Source organism: Prionailurus bengalensis, chromosome E3, assembly GCF_016509475.1.
Source record: "Prionailurus bengalensis isolate Pbe53 chromosome E3, Fcat_Pben_1.1_paternal_pri, whole genome shotgun sequence".
Taxonomy (NCBI): domain Eukaryota; kingdom Metazoa; phylum Chordata; class Mammalia; order Carnivora; family Felidae; genus Prionailurus; species Prionailurus bengalensis.
Window position 1 is genome coordinate 19,329,140 of NC_057357.1, and position 17,537 is coordinate 19,346,676.

A 17,537-nucleotide genomic window follows, 5' to 3' on the forward strand; every position below is an offset into this window, starting at 1 on the left:
GGGGCTGGGGGGGTGGCCGGCTGCTGCAAGTGGGACGGGGGTCAGAGCTTCGTGGAGGGAAGAAAATCCTGGGGGGGGCAGGAGAGAAAAAACAAGAAACCCAGACAAACAGGCAGTTGGACGCACTGAGGAAGACCCCCAACGCGTGAGAACTCCCCAGAAGGAGCACACGGCCCCCTGGCCCCCAGGAAGGGAGCACAATGGAGGCTGCACACTCCAAGACCACAGAAGAATGTCTGGCCTATTTTGGGGTGAGCGAGACTACAGGCCTGACGCCGGACCAAGTGAAGCGGCACCTAGAGAAATACGGCCCCAATGGTAAGTGTCTCTTAGATGAAAGGCTGGTAACGCCCTCTTGCTCCCCCACAACACAGACATAGACACACACTCACACACTTAGACACACTGGAGTCTCTCCCTCCCGAGTACCTCAGGGAGGAGGTTGGCCATGGTCCGGTGACTGCAGGGGTTAAGAGGATACTGACAAAACAGGGTCCCTGAGGCTCAGACTTTTGGGAGGTTTTCTGGGATGACCTTGGTGAACCTCAGATGCCCTTTTGGTGACCTGATTCTCTTACCTTAGCCACAGAATCCTGGGTGGGGGTGGGGGGGCATTAGACTGAACCCCAAATGAATGTGTCTTTTTCTTTTTTTTCCCTGGGTAGAGCTCCCTGCTGAGGAAGGTAAGTTACTGGAATCTCTGGACTCTCTTAATGACACTCCTCCCCACACCCCCCACTCCCTTCTCTCCACCTTCTCCCGACTGACTCCTGGGGCAAATACCCTCCCCAAAGGTTAAATAAAGGCTGGCTGGGGGCAGGAGTCTCCAGGTACTTTCTCTGTGAGGCCTCCAGCCCTTGAACAACCAACCACAACTTTGGGGAGCCTGTTTCTGGACTCCTGGCGAGCTCCCTCAGTCCTCTCAGTACCAAGCGGCTTGCCCATCACCCCCAGAACCTTCCTGCTTAGGCTGTGGAAATCAGGCCACTCTCAGCCCCTGGATCCCAGCCTGCACCTGGAGTCCCAGCCATTCATCCACCAGACCTTAACCGTGGGGGCCCCCTCCCCTGCCTCTTCTCCCAGGGAAGTCCCTGTGGGAGTTGGTGATAGAGCAGTTTGAAGACCTCCTGGTGCGGATCCTTCTCCTGGCCGCCTGCATTTCCTTCGTAAGTGTGGGAGGGCATCTGGGGCCGGCCGGGGTGTGGGTCGGGGATCTGGAGCATCCACGGGGCTGCGGGGGGTGGGGGGCGGAGGGGGGGGGGCTCCGGCCCCTCTGGTCCAAGCCCTCGGCATCCTGTTCCCCAAACCAGAGCCGAGGAAGGTATGGGGGGGGGGGGGGGCGTGCTGATGCGCATACGCCTCGGTCCTCCCCACACCCCACAGGCAGGTTTTATTTTAAGCTTTAAGGGTGTTCTCGGCCAAAACACTGAAGCTAAGCCACCCCCGCAGCTTCAAGGGCTTCGAGGGCTCGGGTTACCCCTCCCAAACGCTGGGCTCCCCGGCTCAGGGCTCACACACGGCTACGCTCAGGCCACCGCCGCTCCCGGCATGCCCCGGGGCGCACAGCCGCTCCACCAATCCCCGAGCCTCCTGGCCCCCTGCCCCGCCCTCTCGGCGCCGATTGGTCAGGGCAAAGACTCCCTCCCAGAGGCGGGAAAGAGCTGCTGGTGTGAGGGTGCCCCCAGATGTGCCAGAAGGCCCATCCGGACCCCTTACCTGTCTCCGGGCTTCGCTGCCGGCCGCTGTCCAGACTGGGACTCCTGGGGCCCCCCTCCCCCCTTCACCCCGCTGGCCTGACCTTACTCGCCCTCGCCGGGCCCCTCCTAGCGGCAGGACCAACACCTGTCTGGCCCAGGAGCCCCCCTCGACACCGAGCACTCCAGCAGCCCATCTTTTAGAGTTTCTTCCTTAACATCTTAGTCCTGCTGGAAGACAAGACTGGGGGCCAAGATGTCTCCCTGTCCCCTGCTCTCCGTTATGGAGGCCCTGGAGGCCCCTGAGTACTAGCTGGCAGGGCCTCCCTTCTCCCTTCTCAGATTTGCTCCTTGACATTTGCCTGTAGCTGTTGCCCGGCAGTGGCAACAGCTGGGGTGGGGTGTGTACAGGAGGCCCCGTAACACTATCCCCCCTCCTGCTCCCTCATGAAATTGGAGCTTCCCTGCCTTGGGCTGTTGGGGAGGGCTGGCGGGGGGGGGGGGGGCAGCGTCCGCGAGGACCACAGGGTTTTCCCTGTGGAGTTTTGTCTCCCATGGGATGGATGTGGTTGTGGGGGGTCGCTGGCCTGGGTGTCCTGCGAGCTTTGTTTCCAGGCCAACAGCTCGGCCAGGGAAATCCGAAAGCATTCCCAGTTAAACCCCGAGCTGTACACGTCTACACCTGCACATTCCCGCTGCATAACAGCAGTGGCTGTGCCCCTGTGAGTCTGCACTTTGGAGCGCGTAGGACCTCAGACATGCAGGGCTGCGGTCCCCGCGTGATGCCCAGCCCTGTTGCCTCCTGCACACTTTCGCAGCCTCACTGCCTTTCTTTATGTGTTCGGGGGGGGGTATATCACCTGTTATTCTCCCTTCCCCTGCTCCCAGGTGCTGGCCTGGTTCGAAGAAGGTGAAGAAACCATCACTGCCTTTGTTGAACCCTTTGTCATCCTCTTGATCCTCATTGCCAATGCCATCGTGGGGGTTTGGCAGGTTAGCAGTGACCCCGCCTCAGTCCTTACATCCTGACACTAAACATGAAGCCATCCTCCCTCCCAGTCTCCTCCTCCTCCGTCACTTCCTCTGGGCTTGCCTTGTTCTCTGTTCCTAATGCCAGGTTTGGAAAGGGGATGGAGTGTGGGAAAGGGGGGGGGGTGGGGAGACTGGTGTTTCCACTGTCACTTGCTGGCTGGATAACCCAGGCAAGTTCCTTCACCTCTCAGCCTCAGTTTCCTCATCCATAAAGTGGGGTTAACAATCCTGTCCCTCAGAGTTGTGGTGAAATGTACCAGGATGAGTGTGAAGTAGCCAGCCCCATGCCTGGCATATAGTAGCAGCTCAATAAATGTAGTTTGATTTTCCTTCTTACCTTACCACCCTCTACTTTTCCTGCCCCTTGCTTTCAGATTTTCTTTGATTCTCTTTTCTTCTCTCCTCTGAACATCCTTACCTGTTTTCAGCCATAAGTGACAGTTTCCTCGACACACACACCTACCTTCACGTGGTAGGTGTGTCTTACTCCCCTATGCCAGAAGTCAGGGCTGCATAACCTGCTCTTCCTCTGTCCTGTCCCTGTTTCTCCGAGGACTCTGGCCCCTGCCCCTAATCCTGCCCGGCCAGTCCCCTCCCCTTCTATAACCTTCCTCCCTCTGATGACCCTCCTCTCCTCCACCCTGTCCCTCCAGGAGCGTAATGCAGAGAATGCCATTGAGGCTCTGAAGGAATATGAACCCGAGATGGGGAAAGTCTACCGGGCTGACCGCAAGACAGTACAGAGGATCAAGGCTCGGGACATTGTCCCCGGGGACATTGTGGAGGTGGCTGGTGAGTGATGGGAGTGAGTGGTCCAGGAAGGGAGGCCTTGAGCTCAAGACAGGGAGGATGTGTATGTTGAGGGTGGGGGCCGCTGATTCTGGTGTCCGGGAGGTAGCCAGGATGGTGGAACCTTTGCCTCTCCTTCCCAGACTCCTCAGGAGGTCACCCCAGGGCACTGTGGCCACAGCACCCCTCCCCGTCAGAGTCTCAGCAGGAACAGCCAGTCCTGTCCCTGACGCTCCAGGCGGACCCCTTGCTCCCCCTCCTCTCACCCAGCACTTGCAAGCAACAGGTGGAACCTAGTCCCTGCCAATGGCCCCGTCTCCACCCCCCTCCCGAAGCCTGGCTTCCCGCTCCTTCCACCCACCCCCAAGCTTGGTCAGCTTTAAATCTTGACCTCTCAGTGCCCTTGAGGCCTCTTGAAGGGGAAGGAGTGAGGGTAGAAGGGAGGAGGGGGGCCGAAGGCTCAAGCCCCCAACCATGTAAGGGAAACTCAGGGCCCAGCAGGGAGCACGGGACCTGGGAGGAGGGAGCTCAAGGAGGGGCCCCGCCTCTCCGGTGAGGGACACTTAATGCCTGACCAGGGAGGGGTGGGGGCCGGGTGGCTAAGATTACTGGGATTCTGCCCCCTTCAGCGGTTTTTATATTGGCCCCGCACGGGCCTTCCCACATCTCTAGGGCCCTGGCATAGGGGGATGGATCTAGGCCTCCTTCCTTCCACAAGACTCCCAAGTTGCCACCGTGGGCAACCTGGGGAGAGGGAGGGAGGGCGGGCTGAAGACCCCGCTGCGCCATTACAGGGCCGCCCTGCCACGGTGACAGTTTGGAGTCAGCGCCATGAACGTCTATAAATATCGCCGGGGCTTGGGTGACAGGGTGTCCCGCCCAACTCCGTGGCCACCGCCTCCCTCCTCCGTCAGCTTCCTCCGGCATAGGAGGAGGGACCCTAGAAACAGGGAAAGGGAAACGGCCCCGCGAACCCTGTCCCCAGTACCATCTGCGGGACCAGGCGGGATTGGCAGAGCCTCTGGGGGGTGATTAGCCTCCCCAGAGGCCCTGAAGTCCAGGGGGGCGTTACCCGCCTTGTCAGCCCACCCACGAGGTGGTTTCCCGTACTGACCCACCCCCGTGGATCTCCCGTGGCCTGTCCCCACGCTTGCTCGGCTTTCCCCAGCCCACCCCCTATTCCTTGTTTCCTGCAGACCTCCCCTGCTCTCCCATCATCTCCCCAGCTCACTCACCGAGGCTTCCTGCCTTCCCTCAGGTGCTCAGACCAGGGCCTGGCGGGTTTCTAACGTGCACGCAGTCGTGCGGCCTCCGCCAGGCCCTGCTGGACCTGCGCCCTCTGCCCCTGCGGCTCCTCCCTCTCCTCCTGCTTCTTCCCTTCTCCCCCTTCCCCCTTGCTCCAGCTTTTGTCCTGCTTGACACTGATTTTCTCAATTTCCATGTTTTCTCCCGTTTCTTGTTGTTCCCCTGCCCCGTGATTCCATGGCATTCTCTCCCCCGGATGCGCGTCCCTCAAGTTTACCGTTTTCTTCAGTTCTTTTCTTGCCCTTCTCTCCTCACTTTTCTCCCTCTTGTTTCCCTCTCTGTTTTGCTGTCCCGTTACACAACTGGACCATTCCTAATTTTCCTGTTGGCCACTCGGTGCACGTTATCCAGCACGTGCTATGTGCCAGGCAGTGCGCAGGGCCCACTCACGGGCTCACAGCCCCAGGGGGAGAAAAGCGACAAGGGGGCAATTGGAATGAATGTTGGGGGGGGGGTGGTGCTTGCTAGGGCTTCAGCAACCCACACCAAGGGCCTGACACAAGCCCAGGGTGGGCACCCAGCCCTGGCGACCTGAAGGACGAGGTAAGGTAGTCAGACGAAGATTGGGCTTTTCTTGGGAAGGAAAAAACTCCTTCCTCAACTGACTTCACTCTTGTCTGCTCTTCCCACAGTGGGCGACAAAGTGCCTGCAGATATCCGCATCCTGTCCATCAAATCCACCACCCTCCGGGTTGACCAGTCCATCCTGACGGGTCCGGGGGCCTGGGTGGGAGGATGCTTCATGCAGGGGCGGGGGGAGGATTCGATGAGGCGGGGAGCTGAGGGGACACACAGGGAGGAGATTCCAGGTGGGTGACAGAGAACACCCAGCAACACGACCCACTCAGAGTGGCTCAGCTTTGTTCACTGTCGCAAGCCTGAAACAAGGGGTCATGGGAGAGGGCAGGGTGTTTATGCTGATGGTCCACTCTCCAGATGGTCATTGACCCCGCCCTTCCTCATGGGCATTCAGACACCCAGAGAACTCTCCCGTTCCCTCAAAAGCCCCCAAGTGAGGAACCACAGATTCTAGGACATGACGGAGGGTCTGGATGGTTGAAACCACAGCTGCTTCTGTTTCTCCACTGGGAGAGGGAGGGTGAAGAGCCAGGGAGCTTTCCCTGTGGGCCAAAGAGGCAAGGATGGGCCGGCCCGGGGCAGCTCCCTGAGCCCCTGCCCAGTGGGGTGAGGGAGGCACGGTAGGGACGTCTCCTTCCCAAGAACGTGCTCTGTCGTTGACTGTGCACCTTCACATACGTCAGCTCGTTCGACGTTCGCCAGGACCCTGTTCCGAAGTCTCTATATATATTGCCTCCATTTTACAGAGGAACAGAGGTTAAGAGATCCCAGTTTATGCAGCATGTAAGTGGTTAAGCTGGGACTCAGGGCAACTTTTACTCTAAGTGCGATGGATTTCCCATCGCTTTTTCCAGAGTTCAGACTTCCCCCAGAACTGCTGCTCGGTCCTTACCAGGCCCTGTCCTGCCAAGCAGGGCGGGAGTTAGGGGCGGGAAGGATGGGAGAAGGACATGATGTCATCTGAAAACCCCTTGGCTCCTTCTCCACAGGCGAGTCCGTATCTGTCATCAAGCACACAGACCCTGTTCCTGACCCCCGAGCTGTCAACCAGGATAAGAAGAACATGCTTTTCTCGGTGAGCCATGCAGGGCCAGCTGTCGTGTGCTCAAGCCAGAGGCCCCGGTGTGGGAGGGACATGGCGGCATGAGAAGAGATGAGGCCCGCAGTTCGGAGGATGCAGCGTGAGGGTCTCCTCTCGCCTGATTCCTCGCCTCTCATTCACCCTCTCAGGGTACCAACATCGCAGCTGGCAAGGCCTTAGGCATCGTGGCCACTACTGGTGTGAGCACCGAGATTGGGAAGATCCGTGACCAGATGGCTGCCACGGAACAGGACAAAACCCCTCTGCAGCAGAAGCTGGATGAGTTTGGGGAGCAGCTCTCCAAGGTCATCTCCCTCATCTGTGTGGCCGTCTGGCTCATCAACATCGGCCATTTCAACGATCCCGTCCACGGCGGCTCCTGGCTGCGGGGTGCCATCTACTACTTTAAGATTGCCGTGGCCCTGGCTGTGGCCGCAATCCCAGAAGGTATGGCGAGCTCTCTCTCTCCTCCCATCTGCTAATCTAATCTGCAAAGACCCCTTTTCCAAGTAGGGTAACGTTTACAGGTTCCAGGGATCGGGACCTGATTGCCTTGGGAGCTATTATTCAGCCTACCACACAAGGTCTCCCTCTCTCCCCTGTCACTGAGTCCTCACTCCTTCCTCTTCCTCCCCACAGGCCTTCCTGCGGTCATCACCACCTGCCTGGCCTTGGGCACCCGGCGGATGGCAAAGAAAAATGCAATCGTGAGGAGCCTGCCCTCCGTGGAGACTCTGGGCTGCACCTCCGTCATCTGTTCCGACAAGACGGGCACCCTCACCACCAACCAGATGTCTGTCTGCAAGGTCAGGGAAGGGGGGGCAGCTCCCTCTCCGAAGACTGCCTTTGGGATGAAATGAGCCCTTCAAAGATGGGGTTACCCCTTCCTCACTGGCAGCTTCTCATTCTGGCCGGGGAAACAAATGCTCAGAGGGCAGGTAGAGTGTGATCGGCCAGCTGCGAAAAAGGCCGAGAGAGACCCCTCTGCTCACCCCACCTGCTAGAATGATCCTCCATGGCCACACGAATCTTGAACAGCATTTCCCAGACCAGGGCTCTTAATCTTTTCTTTCTCTTTTCTCTTCTTTTCTTTTCCTTTCTTTCTTTTTTCTTTATTTTTTTGAGAAAGAGAGAGAGAGAGAGCGTGAGCAGGGGAGGGGCGGTGGGGGGGGGGGGGATAGAGAGAGGGAAAGAAAGAGAATCCCAAGCAGGCTCTGCACTGTCAGTGTTCACGAACCACGAGATCATGACCTGAGCCGAAACCAAGAATCTGACGCTTTATCGATTGAGCCACCCGGGCTCCCCGGGCTCTTACTTTTTTCTGTACCTCAGTGGGAATGTGTGGCAGTATGGACAACAGTTGAAACGTAGAAAAGAAAATACATAGGGTTCTGTTTAAAAAAATGCATCGGGTTACAGGGAAACCGGTGATTGCAATTCAGTTACCAAAACATTTTAAAAACAAATTTGTGATTTGGTCACACACAGGCTTTGGAACTAACGCATTAAGTAGCAGGAAGCCGCGATGAGCAGAGATGCTATTGTGAGGGTTCTGCAGCAATGCAGCGTGATAGGAAAGTATCTGTGATCACACTGGTGGCAAAGGCACGGCTGTTGCTAATACTGATGTGGTCCATTGCCTGCATTCGTAATTGGAAGGAAATGCTCAATGTCAGAAAATGAGAGGTTTTTTGTTTTTTGTTTTTTGTTTTGCCATCAAAGTTCACAGACCTCTTGGCAGAGGGTTGGGGTCGGGGGTCTCATTCATGGACCCCAGGCAGAGAACCCCGGCTCTAAGGAGGGTTCCGGGGGCTGGCATATCCAGGAAGAATAAATTGTTCTGAGAATCGAGGGCCGTGTGGTCAGGCGAGGACAGCTGTACCCTTAGCTCCTTTGGGGACACCCACATGCTTGCTGGCACTTGAAAGCCTTGGAGAACGCTGACCGTCAAGAGGGTGGATTCCGCTTTCTTTAACCCAGAGTTTTGCAAACTTGACCACAGAACCGCTTTATCTCGGAACTCGTCTTTAGCCCCATCCTTCCCCGCTGGCTATAGCTCAGAGCAGGCTTGCTCCTCTCTGGGACCTTCCAGAGCCCAGGCTTCAAAGCCAGACCGCAGGCTTCTGCAACTGGGCTCCTGTCCTGTTCCCTAAAAATGAATTGATTGCCCTCATTTGAAAGTCTGGAGATGGCACAGGAAGATAACCTGACTTTCTGGCTCTTCCTGCAAAACTGGAAGATCTGGCCGCAAGCACCTTTTACCGTGCAGGTCGCTTTTTATTAACTGATCTGAAGGAGCCTCCAGTGGTGGCCTGCAGAAACCAATGACTTATTTTGGGGCCACTAACGCTGAACCCGGAGAATGGTGGCAAGGGAGTACCAGGAGAGGGGAGGCAAGCAGCCAGGAGTCTCCCATTAGTCTGTGAGCATGGGACAGGGCACTGGCCTTCGGGGATGGTGACAGACCTCTGTGCGCCTGCCCTTCTCCCTGTAGATGTTTATTATCGACAAGGTGGACGGAAACATCTGTGTCCTGAACGAGTTCTCCATCACTGGTTCTACTTACGCTCCAGAAGGAGAGGTGTAAGTCCCCCAAAGCTCTCCCCTGAGCTTCTCGCCACCCCCCAGACACACACCCTCCACTTCTCTCCCTGGGGCCCTGCCTCTAGTTTTGTCCTTCTTCTCGTCTCCTCTTCTGCCCCAACCTTGTTCTCTCTCCCACCTGGCCTCCGTGTCAGTCGCCGTGTCCCTGACCGTCCCTCGCCGCTTTCCCCACGTTCTCTCTGCATCTCAGTCCCTGTTCTTCTCTCCCTGTCTCTTTTCCTTCCTTCCTCCCTGCCCCGCTGCCAGCTTGAAGAATGATAAGCCAGTCCGCTCAGGGCAGTATGATGGGCTGGTGGAGTTGGCCACCATTTGTGCCCTCTGCAATGACTCCTCCTTGGACTTCAACGAGGTAACCTCTCCACGCCAGAGGCAGCCCCTCCACCCCCTTCCCACTGACTCAGGCCTCCTCAGCAGGCCGCAGGGGAAGGGCCTGCCTTGTCCCGAGTCCGGTCCTGGCCTGGGTGGAAGGGGGACGGCGGGCGCGAGAGGTGGGAGCGAGGGGCCGGGAGCGCAGGGCACCTACCTGCTCTTCCTCCTCTGTCCTCTCAGGCCAAAGGTGTTTACGAGAAGGTGGGTGAGGCAACAGAGACGGCGCTCACCACCCTGGTGGAGAAGATGAATGTGTTCAGCACAGACGTGAGGAGCCTCTCAAAAGTGGAGCGGGCCAACGCCTGCAACTCAGTGAGTCTGTGCGCTGCCTCCCGTGGGGTCCTCCTTCACCCCGGCTCGCACAGGCCGGGACCCAGGGAACCTCAGGACACAGAGGCCCCCGGTCCGGCCCGGCAGGGCCTTGTGCCCCATGCCGGGACCCCAGTCAGCACAAGCAGACGGCCTCTCCACAGCTTTCCTTGGCCAGGCTGGCTCTGGGTGGAACCTCCTGCCCCTGGACTTTCCACCGCCAACTGCAGCGCCCCTGGATGGCACTTCCTCCTGCGTGTCCCTAGGTGGAAGGGACGGAGCTGGGCACACAAAGCACAAGCCCTCCATCGTGGTGCTTCCCCTTGTCCAGATGAACAAACTCCATTCTATGGATTAATATTTACTTAATGTGTATATCAAGTTCCTCTTCTATATTATGTTTTCAGCATCGCTCATTCCTTTTTTTTTAAATGTTTATTTTTGAGAGAGAAAAATTATTCTTGAGAGAAATATATTTTTTTAATTTTTTTAAACGTTTATTTTTGAGAGACAGAGAGAGAGAGAGACAGAGAGCATGAGCAGGGGAGGGGCAGAGAGAGAGGGAGACACAGAATCCGAAGCAGGCTCCAGGCTCTGAGCTGTCAGCCCAGAGGCCGACGCAGGGCTCGAACCCACGGACTGTGAGATCATGACCTGAGCCGAAGTCGGACGCCCAACTGAAAGAGCCACCCAGGCACCCCTTGAAAGAAATATTTTTAAAACGTTTATTTATTTTTGCATGTGTGCGCAAGCAGGGGAGGGGCAGAGAGAGAGGGGACAGAGCATCTGAAGTGCGCTCTGCACTGACAGCAGAGAGCCTGACGCAGGGGCTCAAACTCACGACCGGTGAGATCGAACCTGAGCCAAAGTCGGACATTTAACCGACCCAGCCACCCAGGCGCCCCTCACTCATTCTTTTTTCCTGTTTTTTGTATTTGTAAAATGCTCATTGCTGCTTTAGTATAAGCATCAGCTTCTCTCTTATTTATTGTTACTGTCATTCCCGGTTTACTCTGAAGTGTCTATGATGCATCTGGTGAAAAAAGGCTCTCACTGATTTCGTGGAGTGCTTATTACAGCGTGCCAGGCTACTGGGTCTGCGTCGTCCGATGACACGTCTCTAGGAGCCCACGTGTAGTCATTTCCATTTGAATTAGTTAAGATTAAATAAAAGTAAAAACCCAGTTCTTCCCCTGCACTAGCCACATTTTCCATGCCCAATAACCGTGCTCAACTGTGCCGTGTTGGACGGGTCAGATTACAGAACATTCCCATCATCACGGAAAGTTCTACCAGATAGTGCCATCTTGTGCCCTCCTGTTTCTGCTGGGCTTTAAACTGGATGCTGTAAGAAGGTGGCCCCAGCAGCCTTGGAATTCTCTCCATTTGTGCCGTAGGTACCAGACCGAGACAGCAGTCTGAGACAGCCTGGGATCTGCTCTGACCTCCAGATCCTTTTTGACTGTGTTTTAAGAGGTCTGGGACTCTGCCCTGCAGGCACAACATCATCGTTCTGATTCCACCAGCCTCACGTCTGGCCTCTTCCTGTCTGTCTCCTCTCTCCCAGGTGATCCGCCAGCTAATGAAGAAGGAATTTACCCTGGAGTTCTCCCGAGACCGGAAGTCCATGTCTGTCTATTGCTCCCCGGCCAAATCCCGGGCTGCCGTGGGCAACAAGATGTTTGTCAAGGTCAGAAATCAGAATGTGCCTCGGTCCTCCTCTTCTTCCGAATCCCGAGGCCCTCTCCTATCCCTGCCCCCTGTCACTGTGCCCTGGAAGAAAGACAGTAGTCTCTGAGAGCCATTCTGGTCTCCTAGGGTGCCCCTGAGGGGGTCATCGACCGCTGTAACTACGTGCGAGTTGGCACCACCCGCGTGCCGATTACAGGGCCGGTGAAGGACAAGATCCTGTCCGTGATCAAGGAGTGGGGCACCGGCCGGGATACCCTGCGCTGCCTGGCCCTGGCCACCCGGGACACCCCCCCGAAGCGAGAGGAGATGATCCTGGATGACTCTGCCAGGTTCATGGAGTACGAGGTGAGCAGACGAAGCCTCCCGTCACCCCAGAGTCATCCGCCTCACCCCTGCACCGCCCCGGTCCTCTCCTACTTCGCACGGGCCCTAGAATCACAGGACGGGACCTAGAATCTGAAAGAACCTTAGGAACCCCCTAGTCCAGTACTACTTTGCTTGTGATCATGGACCCGTGTGAAGTGAGGCGTGGCGCTGGCAGCCAGAACAGAGAGCCACTCGGTCAGCGGGCATTCTCGGTTCTGCCGATGTGTTTCCAGAGTGAGGTATTCCTGATTCGAGAAGCAGGGCATAGACCTGAATTCTGGCGCAAGCGCCTTATCTTGCAGTGGACTGGCTCTCTCAATAGCACCAAAGTCCACTCCCTTCGTTTTCCAGACGGGACCCCTTGGCCCGGCAGGTAGCGTGGATTTGCTCAAAGCTGTAGACTGAGTGAGTGGCCCTCCTGAGGGCAGAAGCCACTGTCCTCTCAGCTCGAGTTCTTGCCCTGAAATGCACGCGGTCTGCCAGCGACGACGGGCTTGGCGGCATCAGGCCTGCAGGCGCACGTGTGAACAGGGAGGATCTCTGGCCCCTGGGCTTCTGAGGCCCCCCTGGGATTTACACACCGGGCCCAGGGTCAGCTTTCTCCCCATTTCCCCCTGAGCTTCCTCCCCGGCTCATTTTCCGAGTCCTTCCCCAACCCCGTCGCTCTCTGCTGTCTCCCCAGACGGACCTGACATTTGTCGGCGTGGTGGGCATGCTGGACCCGCCCCGCAAGGAGGTCACGGGCTCTATTCAGCTGTGCCGGGATGCCGGAATCCGAGTCATCATGATCACCGGGGACAACAAGGGCACAGCCATTGCCATCTGCCGACGAATCGGCATCTTTGGGGAGAACGAGGAGGTGGCCGACCGAGCCTACACCGGCCGGGAGTTTGACGACCTGCCCCTGGCGGAACAGCGGGAGGCCTGCCGTCGCGCCTGCTGCTTCGCCCGTGTGGAGCCCTCCCATAAGTCGAAGATCGTGGAGTATCTGCAGTCCTACGATGAGATCACGGCCATGGTGAGGGGACGGCAGGGCTGCGCGGCGGGGCCCACGTGCATGGGCGACGAGCAGTCTGCACAGAGTCCCCTGAGATGATGGTCTCGAGAGCTGGGGGCCCCGGGGGACTAAGCGGGGGCCCTGGCCAGATGCACAGGGGAGGGTCAACCCCGGAGGAGGGGTGTGTGCCAGGCTTCGCGTCCCACCTTCGCTTTCTCCCCTCAGACGGGTGATGGTGTCAACGATGCCCCTGCCCTGAAGAAGGCCGAGATCGGCATCGCCATGGGATCCGGCACCGCCGTGGCCAAGACCGCTTCCGAGATGGTGCTGGCCGACGACAACTTCTCCACCATCGTGGCTGCGGTGGAGGAGGGCCGCGCCATCTACAACAACATGAAGCAGTTCATCCGCTACCTCATCTCCTCCAACGTGGGCGAGGTGGTCTGGTGAGCGGCCAGGGAGGGCACCGCGGAGGAACCCAGGGCCGGGTGGGGGTGGGGGGCGACCCCAGGTCCGGAGGCAGGATGGACGTGTGACCCCCTCCTTCTGGCAGCATCTTCCTGACCGCCGCCTTAGGACTGCCTGAGGCCCTGATCCCTGTGCAGCTGCTGTGGGTGAACTTGGTGACTGACGGGCTCCCGGCCACAGCCCTGGGCTTCAACCCACCAGACCTGGACATCATGGACCGGCCTCCCCGGAGCCCCAAGGAGCCCCTCATCAGTGGCTGGCTCTTCTTCCGCTACATGGCAATCGGGGGTGAGCAGGACGGGACCCCACAATCCTTTCCAACCCTCCGGGACACCTGCTCCCTGATGCAGCCAACCCGAGGGGCCCTCTTCCTCAACCAGCTGTTCATGGCCAGGAGCCCTCCTGACGCCTCCCCTCTCCCGTCTCTATCACAGGCTACGTGGGTGCGGCCACTGTGGGAGCGGCTGCCTGGTGGTTTCTGTATGCAGATGACGGGCCTCACGTCACTTACAGCCAGCTGGTAGGGAGGACAGAGGCGGGAGGAGGGTGAGGAGCAAGAGGGTGGCGTGGAGGCTTCTGTGGGATCCCAGCTCCTCAATCCTTCCCCCACAGACTCACTTCATGCAGTGCAACGAGGAAAACCCCGACTTTGAGGGCCTGGACTGCGAGGTCTTTGAGGCCCCCCAGCCCATGACCATGGCCTTGTCTGTGCTGGTTACCATTGAAATGTGCAACGCTCTCAACAGGTGGGGCCTGCCCACCCACCCCTGCCGCCTCCCACAGGCCACCGTGTCCTCCCTGTCCTCTCTCTGCTCACCACTGCTTTCTTCTGCCCCCCTCTGCCGCCACCCGGCCTCCGCCTCACAGCCTGTCTGAGAACCAGTCCCTTCTGCGGATGCCGCCCTGGGTGAACATCTGGCTGCTGGGCTCCATCTGCCTGTCCATGTCCCTGCACTTCCTCATCCTCTATGTCGACCCTCTGCCGGTGAGCCTCCTCCGCCAGGGACCTTGCTCTGCCCCTCAGGGAGCCTTCGTAGGCTGGGGCACTGACAGAGGAGGGCGTCAGGCCCCGGTGGTTCCTCCCGGGGTTCTGGGCTGTCCCCTCCCTCCGAGGGCAGTGCTGGTCCTCACCACCCCCGCCTGCCCCTCCCCCGCCCCCTCCAGATGATCTTCAAGCTCCGGGCCCTGGACTCCACCCAGTGGCTCATGGTCCTCAAGATCTCATTTCCAGTCATCCTGCTCGATGAGCTCCTCAAGTTCATTGCTCGGAACTACCTAGAGGGTAAGCCATGCCCCCCGCCTCGGCACCGTCCGCCCCTGGCCCCACACGGCCCCTCCCTCTGCGCTGCAAAGGCGCCTGCCCCCCCCCCCCCTTCTCAGCTGGGTGCTCTGGTCCCTTCCCCGGGCCCCCACTCCCCTGCACCTGTGCAGGCACCCGCAGCCCCCTTAGCCCTCTTGGCCCTCCGCGCCCGCCCCCGCCCTCCGTAACCGTCTCTCTGTCCTCTCTGGCCATAGGATAACCCGTTTCCCCCTCCTCCATCTCTTTGAACCGTGTCACAGGTATCGCCCCCCTCTCGCCCTCGCCCCTAGCTGCTGTGCCCCCCGCGCGTCCCCCTCTCCCCCTCGGTGGCGCCTGAGGTCACTTGCGCTCGCTGCTCCACCTGGAGCCCCTGCTGCCACTGCCGCTGCCACGCTTCCGGGGCCGGGCGGGCTGCTGCCCTCACTGTGAGGTCGGCGGCGCCCCGCCTCGGGCAGCACGGTGCGTGCTGGGCTGCGCTGCGCTGCGCTGCGCTGGGCGCTGAGCTGTCTGCCCGGGCTACAGTGCTGGGGAGGAGTGGGCTCTGGGACACAGGTGAGTCCAGGGGGCTGGGGAGACCCTCCAGGTGAGTGTGCCAGGGGCCGGGGGACACAGAGCCCGGGAGGGACTTTTCCCCTCCTCTCCCACCCCCTGCCTCATCCTTCCCTTTCTCCTTCCAGATCCAGAAGATGAAAGAAGGAAGTAATCAGTCCTTTTTGCCCCTTCTTCCCCGCCCTGATAGTGACGCATCTTCAGGCAGAGCTGTGGCACAGACTCCCACGTGCCCTCCCCGTCCCCCCACCCCCAACGTTTTTCTGTTTATAAACACCATGGTCCCTTTCACTTTTCCAACCCCCTCAACACCCCACCTTCCCTCCCTCCTGCTCTTGGAAAACCTCCCCTCCCCAACCCCACGGGGCTTGCAGGGACAAGGCAACGGACTGAGCTGAGCTGCTTATTTATTGAAAATAAATGACAGAAAAGTCTGGCCTTGCCTCTGTGCACATCTTGGGGCCTGGGTTGGGCCCCTGGGGACAAGCATCTTAGTGTCATGCGGTCCAGAGAGCAGCTGCCCGTCCCGGGGTGCACGGGTGGAGGGACCCGCGGCCACGCGCCAGAGGCCCCCAGCTGCCGCTCACAGCTCGGCTGTGCGTCGGGGAAGCGATGTGGCTATTACTCTGGCTCAGGAGACAGCGGCAGGAGGACCAGGACCCAGGAGGCAGCATGGCAGCCAGGAGGCCGCAGGGCTAAGCCTGCACCTTTGGTTCCCGGAGGGGGCTGGGACTCCCACCCAGGTGTCATCCTTGGGGGCAGGAGGCCAGCCACCCCTGGGAGGAGGCGCTAGAGAGACAGGGAAGCGGCGGCCCCGGCACCTCAACCCTAGGCTTGGAGAGGATGAAGACACTATCCCGAGACCCCCGAAGCCCAGGCCTCTTGGTTCAGGAGTGGGGAAAGGCAGTCTCCCCCGGGGTGGGTGGGTGCTAGCCCCTCAGGTGTCCTTGATGTCCCTGATGTCCCTGAGGGGCGCCTCATCCACGATGCTGCGTACTTGCTCCAGACTCTCGGCCTGGCGGATCCGTTCTAGGCGCACCTGTGGGGTCCGGCGAGGCAGGAGAAGGGTGCTTGGCGGGGAAACGTAGCCCCCGTCCCACCTGCCAGCCCTCCAAGGGACGAGGGCCCGGGACCAGTATACCCAGGCGCCCCATCTTCCCAACCCACAGTGAAAGTGGGTCCAAGGGAAGAAATGGGTCCTGACAGAGTGGCCTGATGCAGCACGGGCTGGGCAGGTGGGGCTGACACAATATGCCACACGTGGCATGCCAGGCTCTGGGCCAAGGACTCCACGTGTGCAAAGACAGACGCGCACGGCCTTCAATTTCTTTTGAGCAATAACTCAGAGGAGAGGAGGACGCCGGCCTCGGGAAGAGGAAGGGAACTCCCCTAATTGGAAGGCTGTCCTCGCAGGATCTAGAACAAGCCACCTGGATCATGCCAGCCTGATGGGAAGGGGACACACTGTACCTGCAGGGCCTGGGACAGTCGTACAAAATCCCTCTGCACCTGTTCACTGGTCTCCAGCTCAGCCTGCAGCCGCAGCACCTTGGCCCTCTGTTCTGAGAGGAGGTCTGTGAGCTGGGCCTGGGGGGACAGGACGCAGAGCTGGGGCTGGCACCAGATGGGACGGCGTGCGGCCAAGGAAACAAGATGTCTGGACGGGGGTGCCCCTTCCACACCGTCCCTGACCCTGACCTCTTCTGGGAGGCCGGAGCCCGGTGGCTACCTCGGGGCCTTCCTGCCACCCGGCCTAAAGGCGACAGAAAGGGCGGGAGAGGCCGGTGGGGGTATCCACGCTGCCACCCCTCCCGCCGTCATGGAGTCTGGCCCCGGAGTCCAGCCTCACCTTGCTCTGTTCCTGCTGGATCCGCTCCATCTCCGTCCTCAGGCTGCACAGGGAGGCTGGGAAGTCAGGCAGGGGCCGGACGTCAGACCCGCACCCTCCCTGCCCTGCCCCCCCCCTGCCCGGCCAGGCTCCAGCCCATACTCACCCTCCATCACCTCTGCGTGGAAAGGAAAAAAGAGAGGTCAAGGCTTGTTCTTACGCGGTCTCCTCTCTCTCCCCAACTGGTGCCCGGGTGCTCCCCTGTGGGGAGGTCAGCCTCCCTGGGGGCGAGGCCGGGGCGGCTCCCCTCCTCCGCCCTCACCTGTCTCCTCCCGCTGCACCCTCAGCTGCCCCTCCAGGCTGGCCCTGGCCGCAGTCTCCTCCTCCAGCGCCTCCCGGAGCGTCACGATCTCAATCCGGAGGCGCTCAGCCTCGTGCTCCCGGGCCTGCTGCTGGGCCCGCGCCTCCTGCCTCGTGTGGTGCACCAGCTGCTGCAGCTCCTGCAAGGGAGGCCGGTCACCTGCCCGGCAGGCCGGAGGCCACAGGGGCCAGCAGCCCGACGGGGACGGGGCGGG

At 59.6% G+C, this 17,537-nt stretch overlaps 2 protein-coding genes across 3 annotated transcripts in view; one reads left to right on the plus strand and one right to left on the minus strand.

Annotated features, from left to right (window-relative positions):
- On the plus strand, positions 1 to 15,570 carry ATP2A1 (ATPase sarcoplasmic/endoplasmic reticulum Ca2+ transporting 1). 2 transcript variants are annotated; one of them, XM_043560202.1, is made up of 23 exons: positions 1 to 318; positions 666 to 683; positions 1,084 to 1,166; positions 2,583 to 2,687; positions 3,380 to 3,518; positions 5,453 to 5,533; positions 6,389 to 6,474; positions 6,630 to 6,927; positions 7,120 to 7,286; positions 8,975 to 9,063; positions 9,331 to 9,433; positions 9,634 to 9,765; positions 11,330 to 11,452; positions 11,581 to 11,799; positions 12,503 to 12,838; positions 13,043 to 13,263; positions 13,371 to 13,573; positions 13,720 to 13,805; positions 13,898 to 14,031; positions 14,153 to 14,270; positions 14,450 to 14,567; positions 14,801 to 14,845; positions 15,263 to 15,570. In XM_043560202.1, the coding sequence occupies exons 1-22, from the start codon at positions 201 to 203 to the stop codon at positions 14,803 to 14,805; spliced, it is 2,982 nt and encodes a 993-aa protein (XP_043416137.1). In that variant the 5' UTR covers positions 1 to 200; the 3' UTR covers positions 14,806 to 14,845; positions 15,263 to 15,570. The 2 variants fall into 2 exon arrangements, with proteins under 2 accessions (XP_043416137.1, XP_043416136.1); XM_043560201.1 differs by lacking the exon at positions 14,801 to 14,845.
- RABEP2 (rabaptin, RAB GTPase binding effector protein 2) overlaps positions 15,525 to 17,537 on the minus strand; it is a 13,352-nt gene continuing 11,339 nt past the window's right edge. The window contains exons 9-13 of the mRNA XM_043560214.1: positions 17,285 to 17,462; positions 17,129 to 17,140; positions 16,984 to 17,039; positions 16,605 to 16,721; positions 15,525 to 16,173 (exon numbers count right to left, since the gene is read on the minus strand). Coding sequence (XP_043416149.1) covers positions 16,072 to 16,173; positions 16,605 to 16,721; positions 16,984 to 17,039; positions 17,129 to 17,140; positions 17,285 to 17,462 — 465 coding nt within the window. The 3' untranslated portion in view covers positions 15,525 to 16,071. The remainder of the gene's footprint in view (positions 16,174 to 16,604; positions 16,722 to 16,983; positions 17,040 to 17,128; positions 17,141 to 17,284; positions 17,463 to 17,537) is intronic.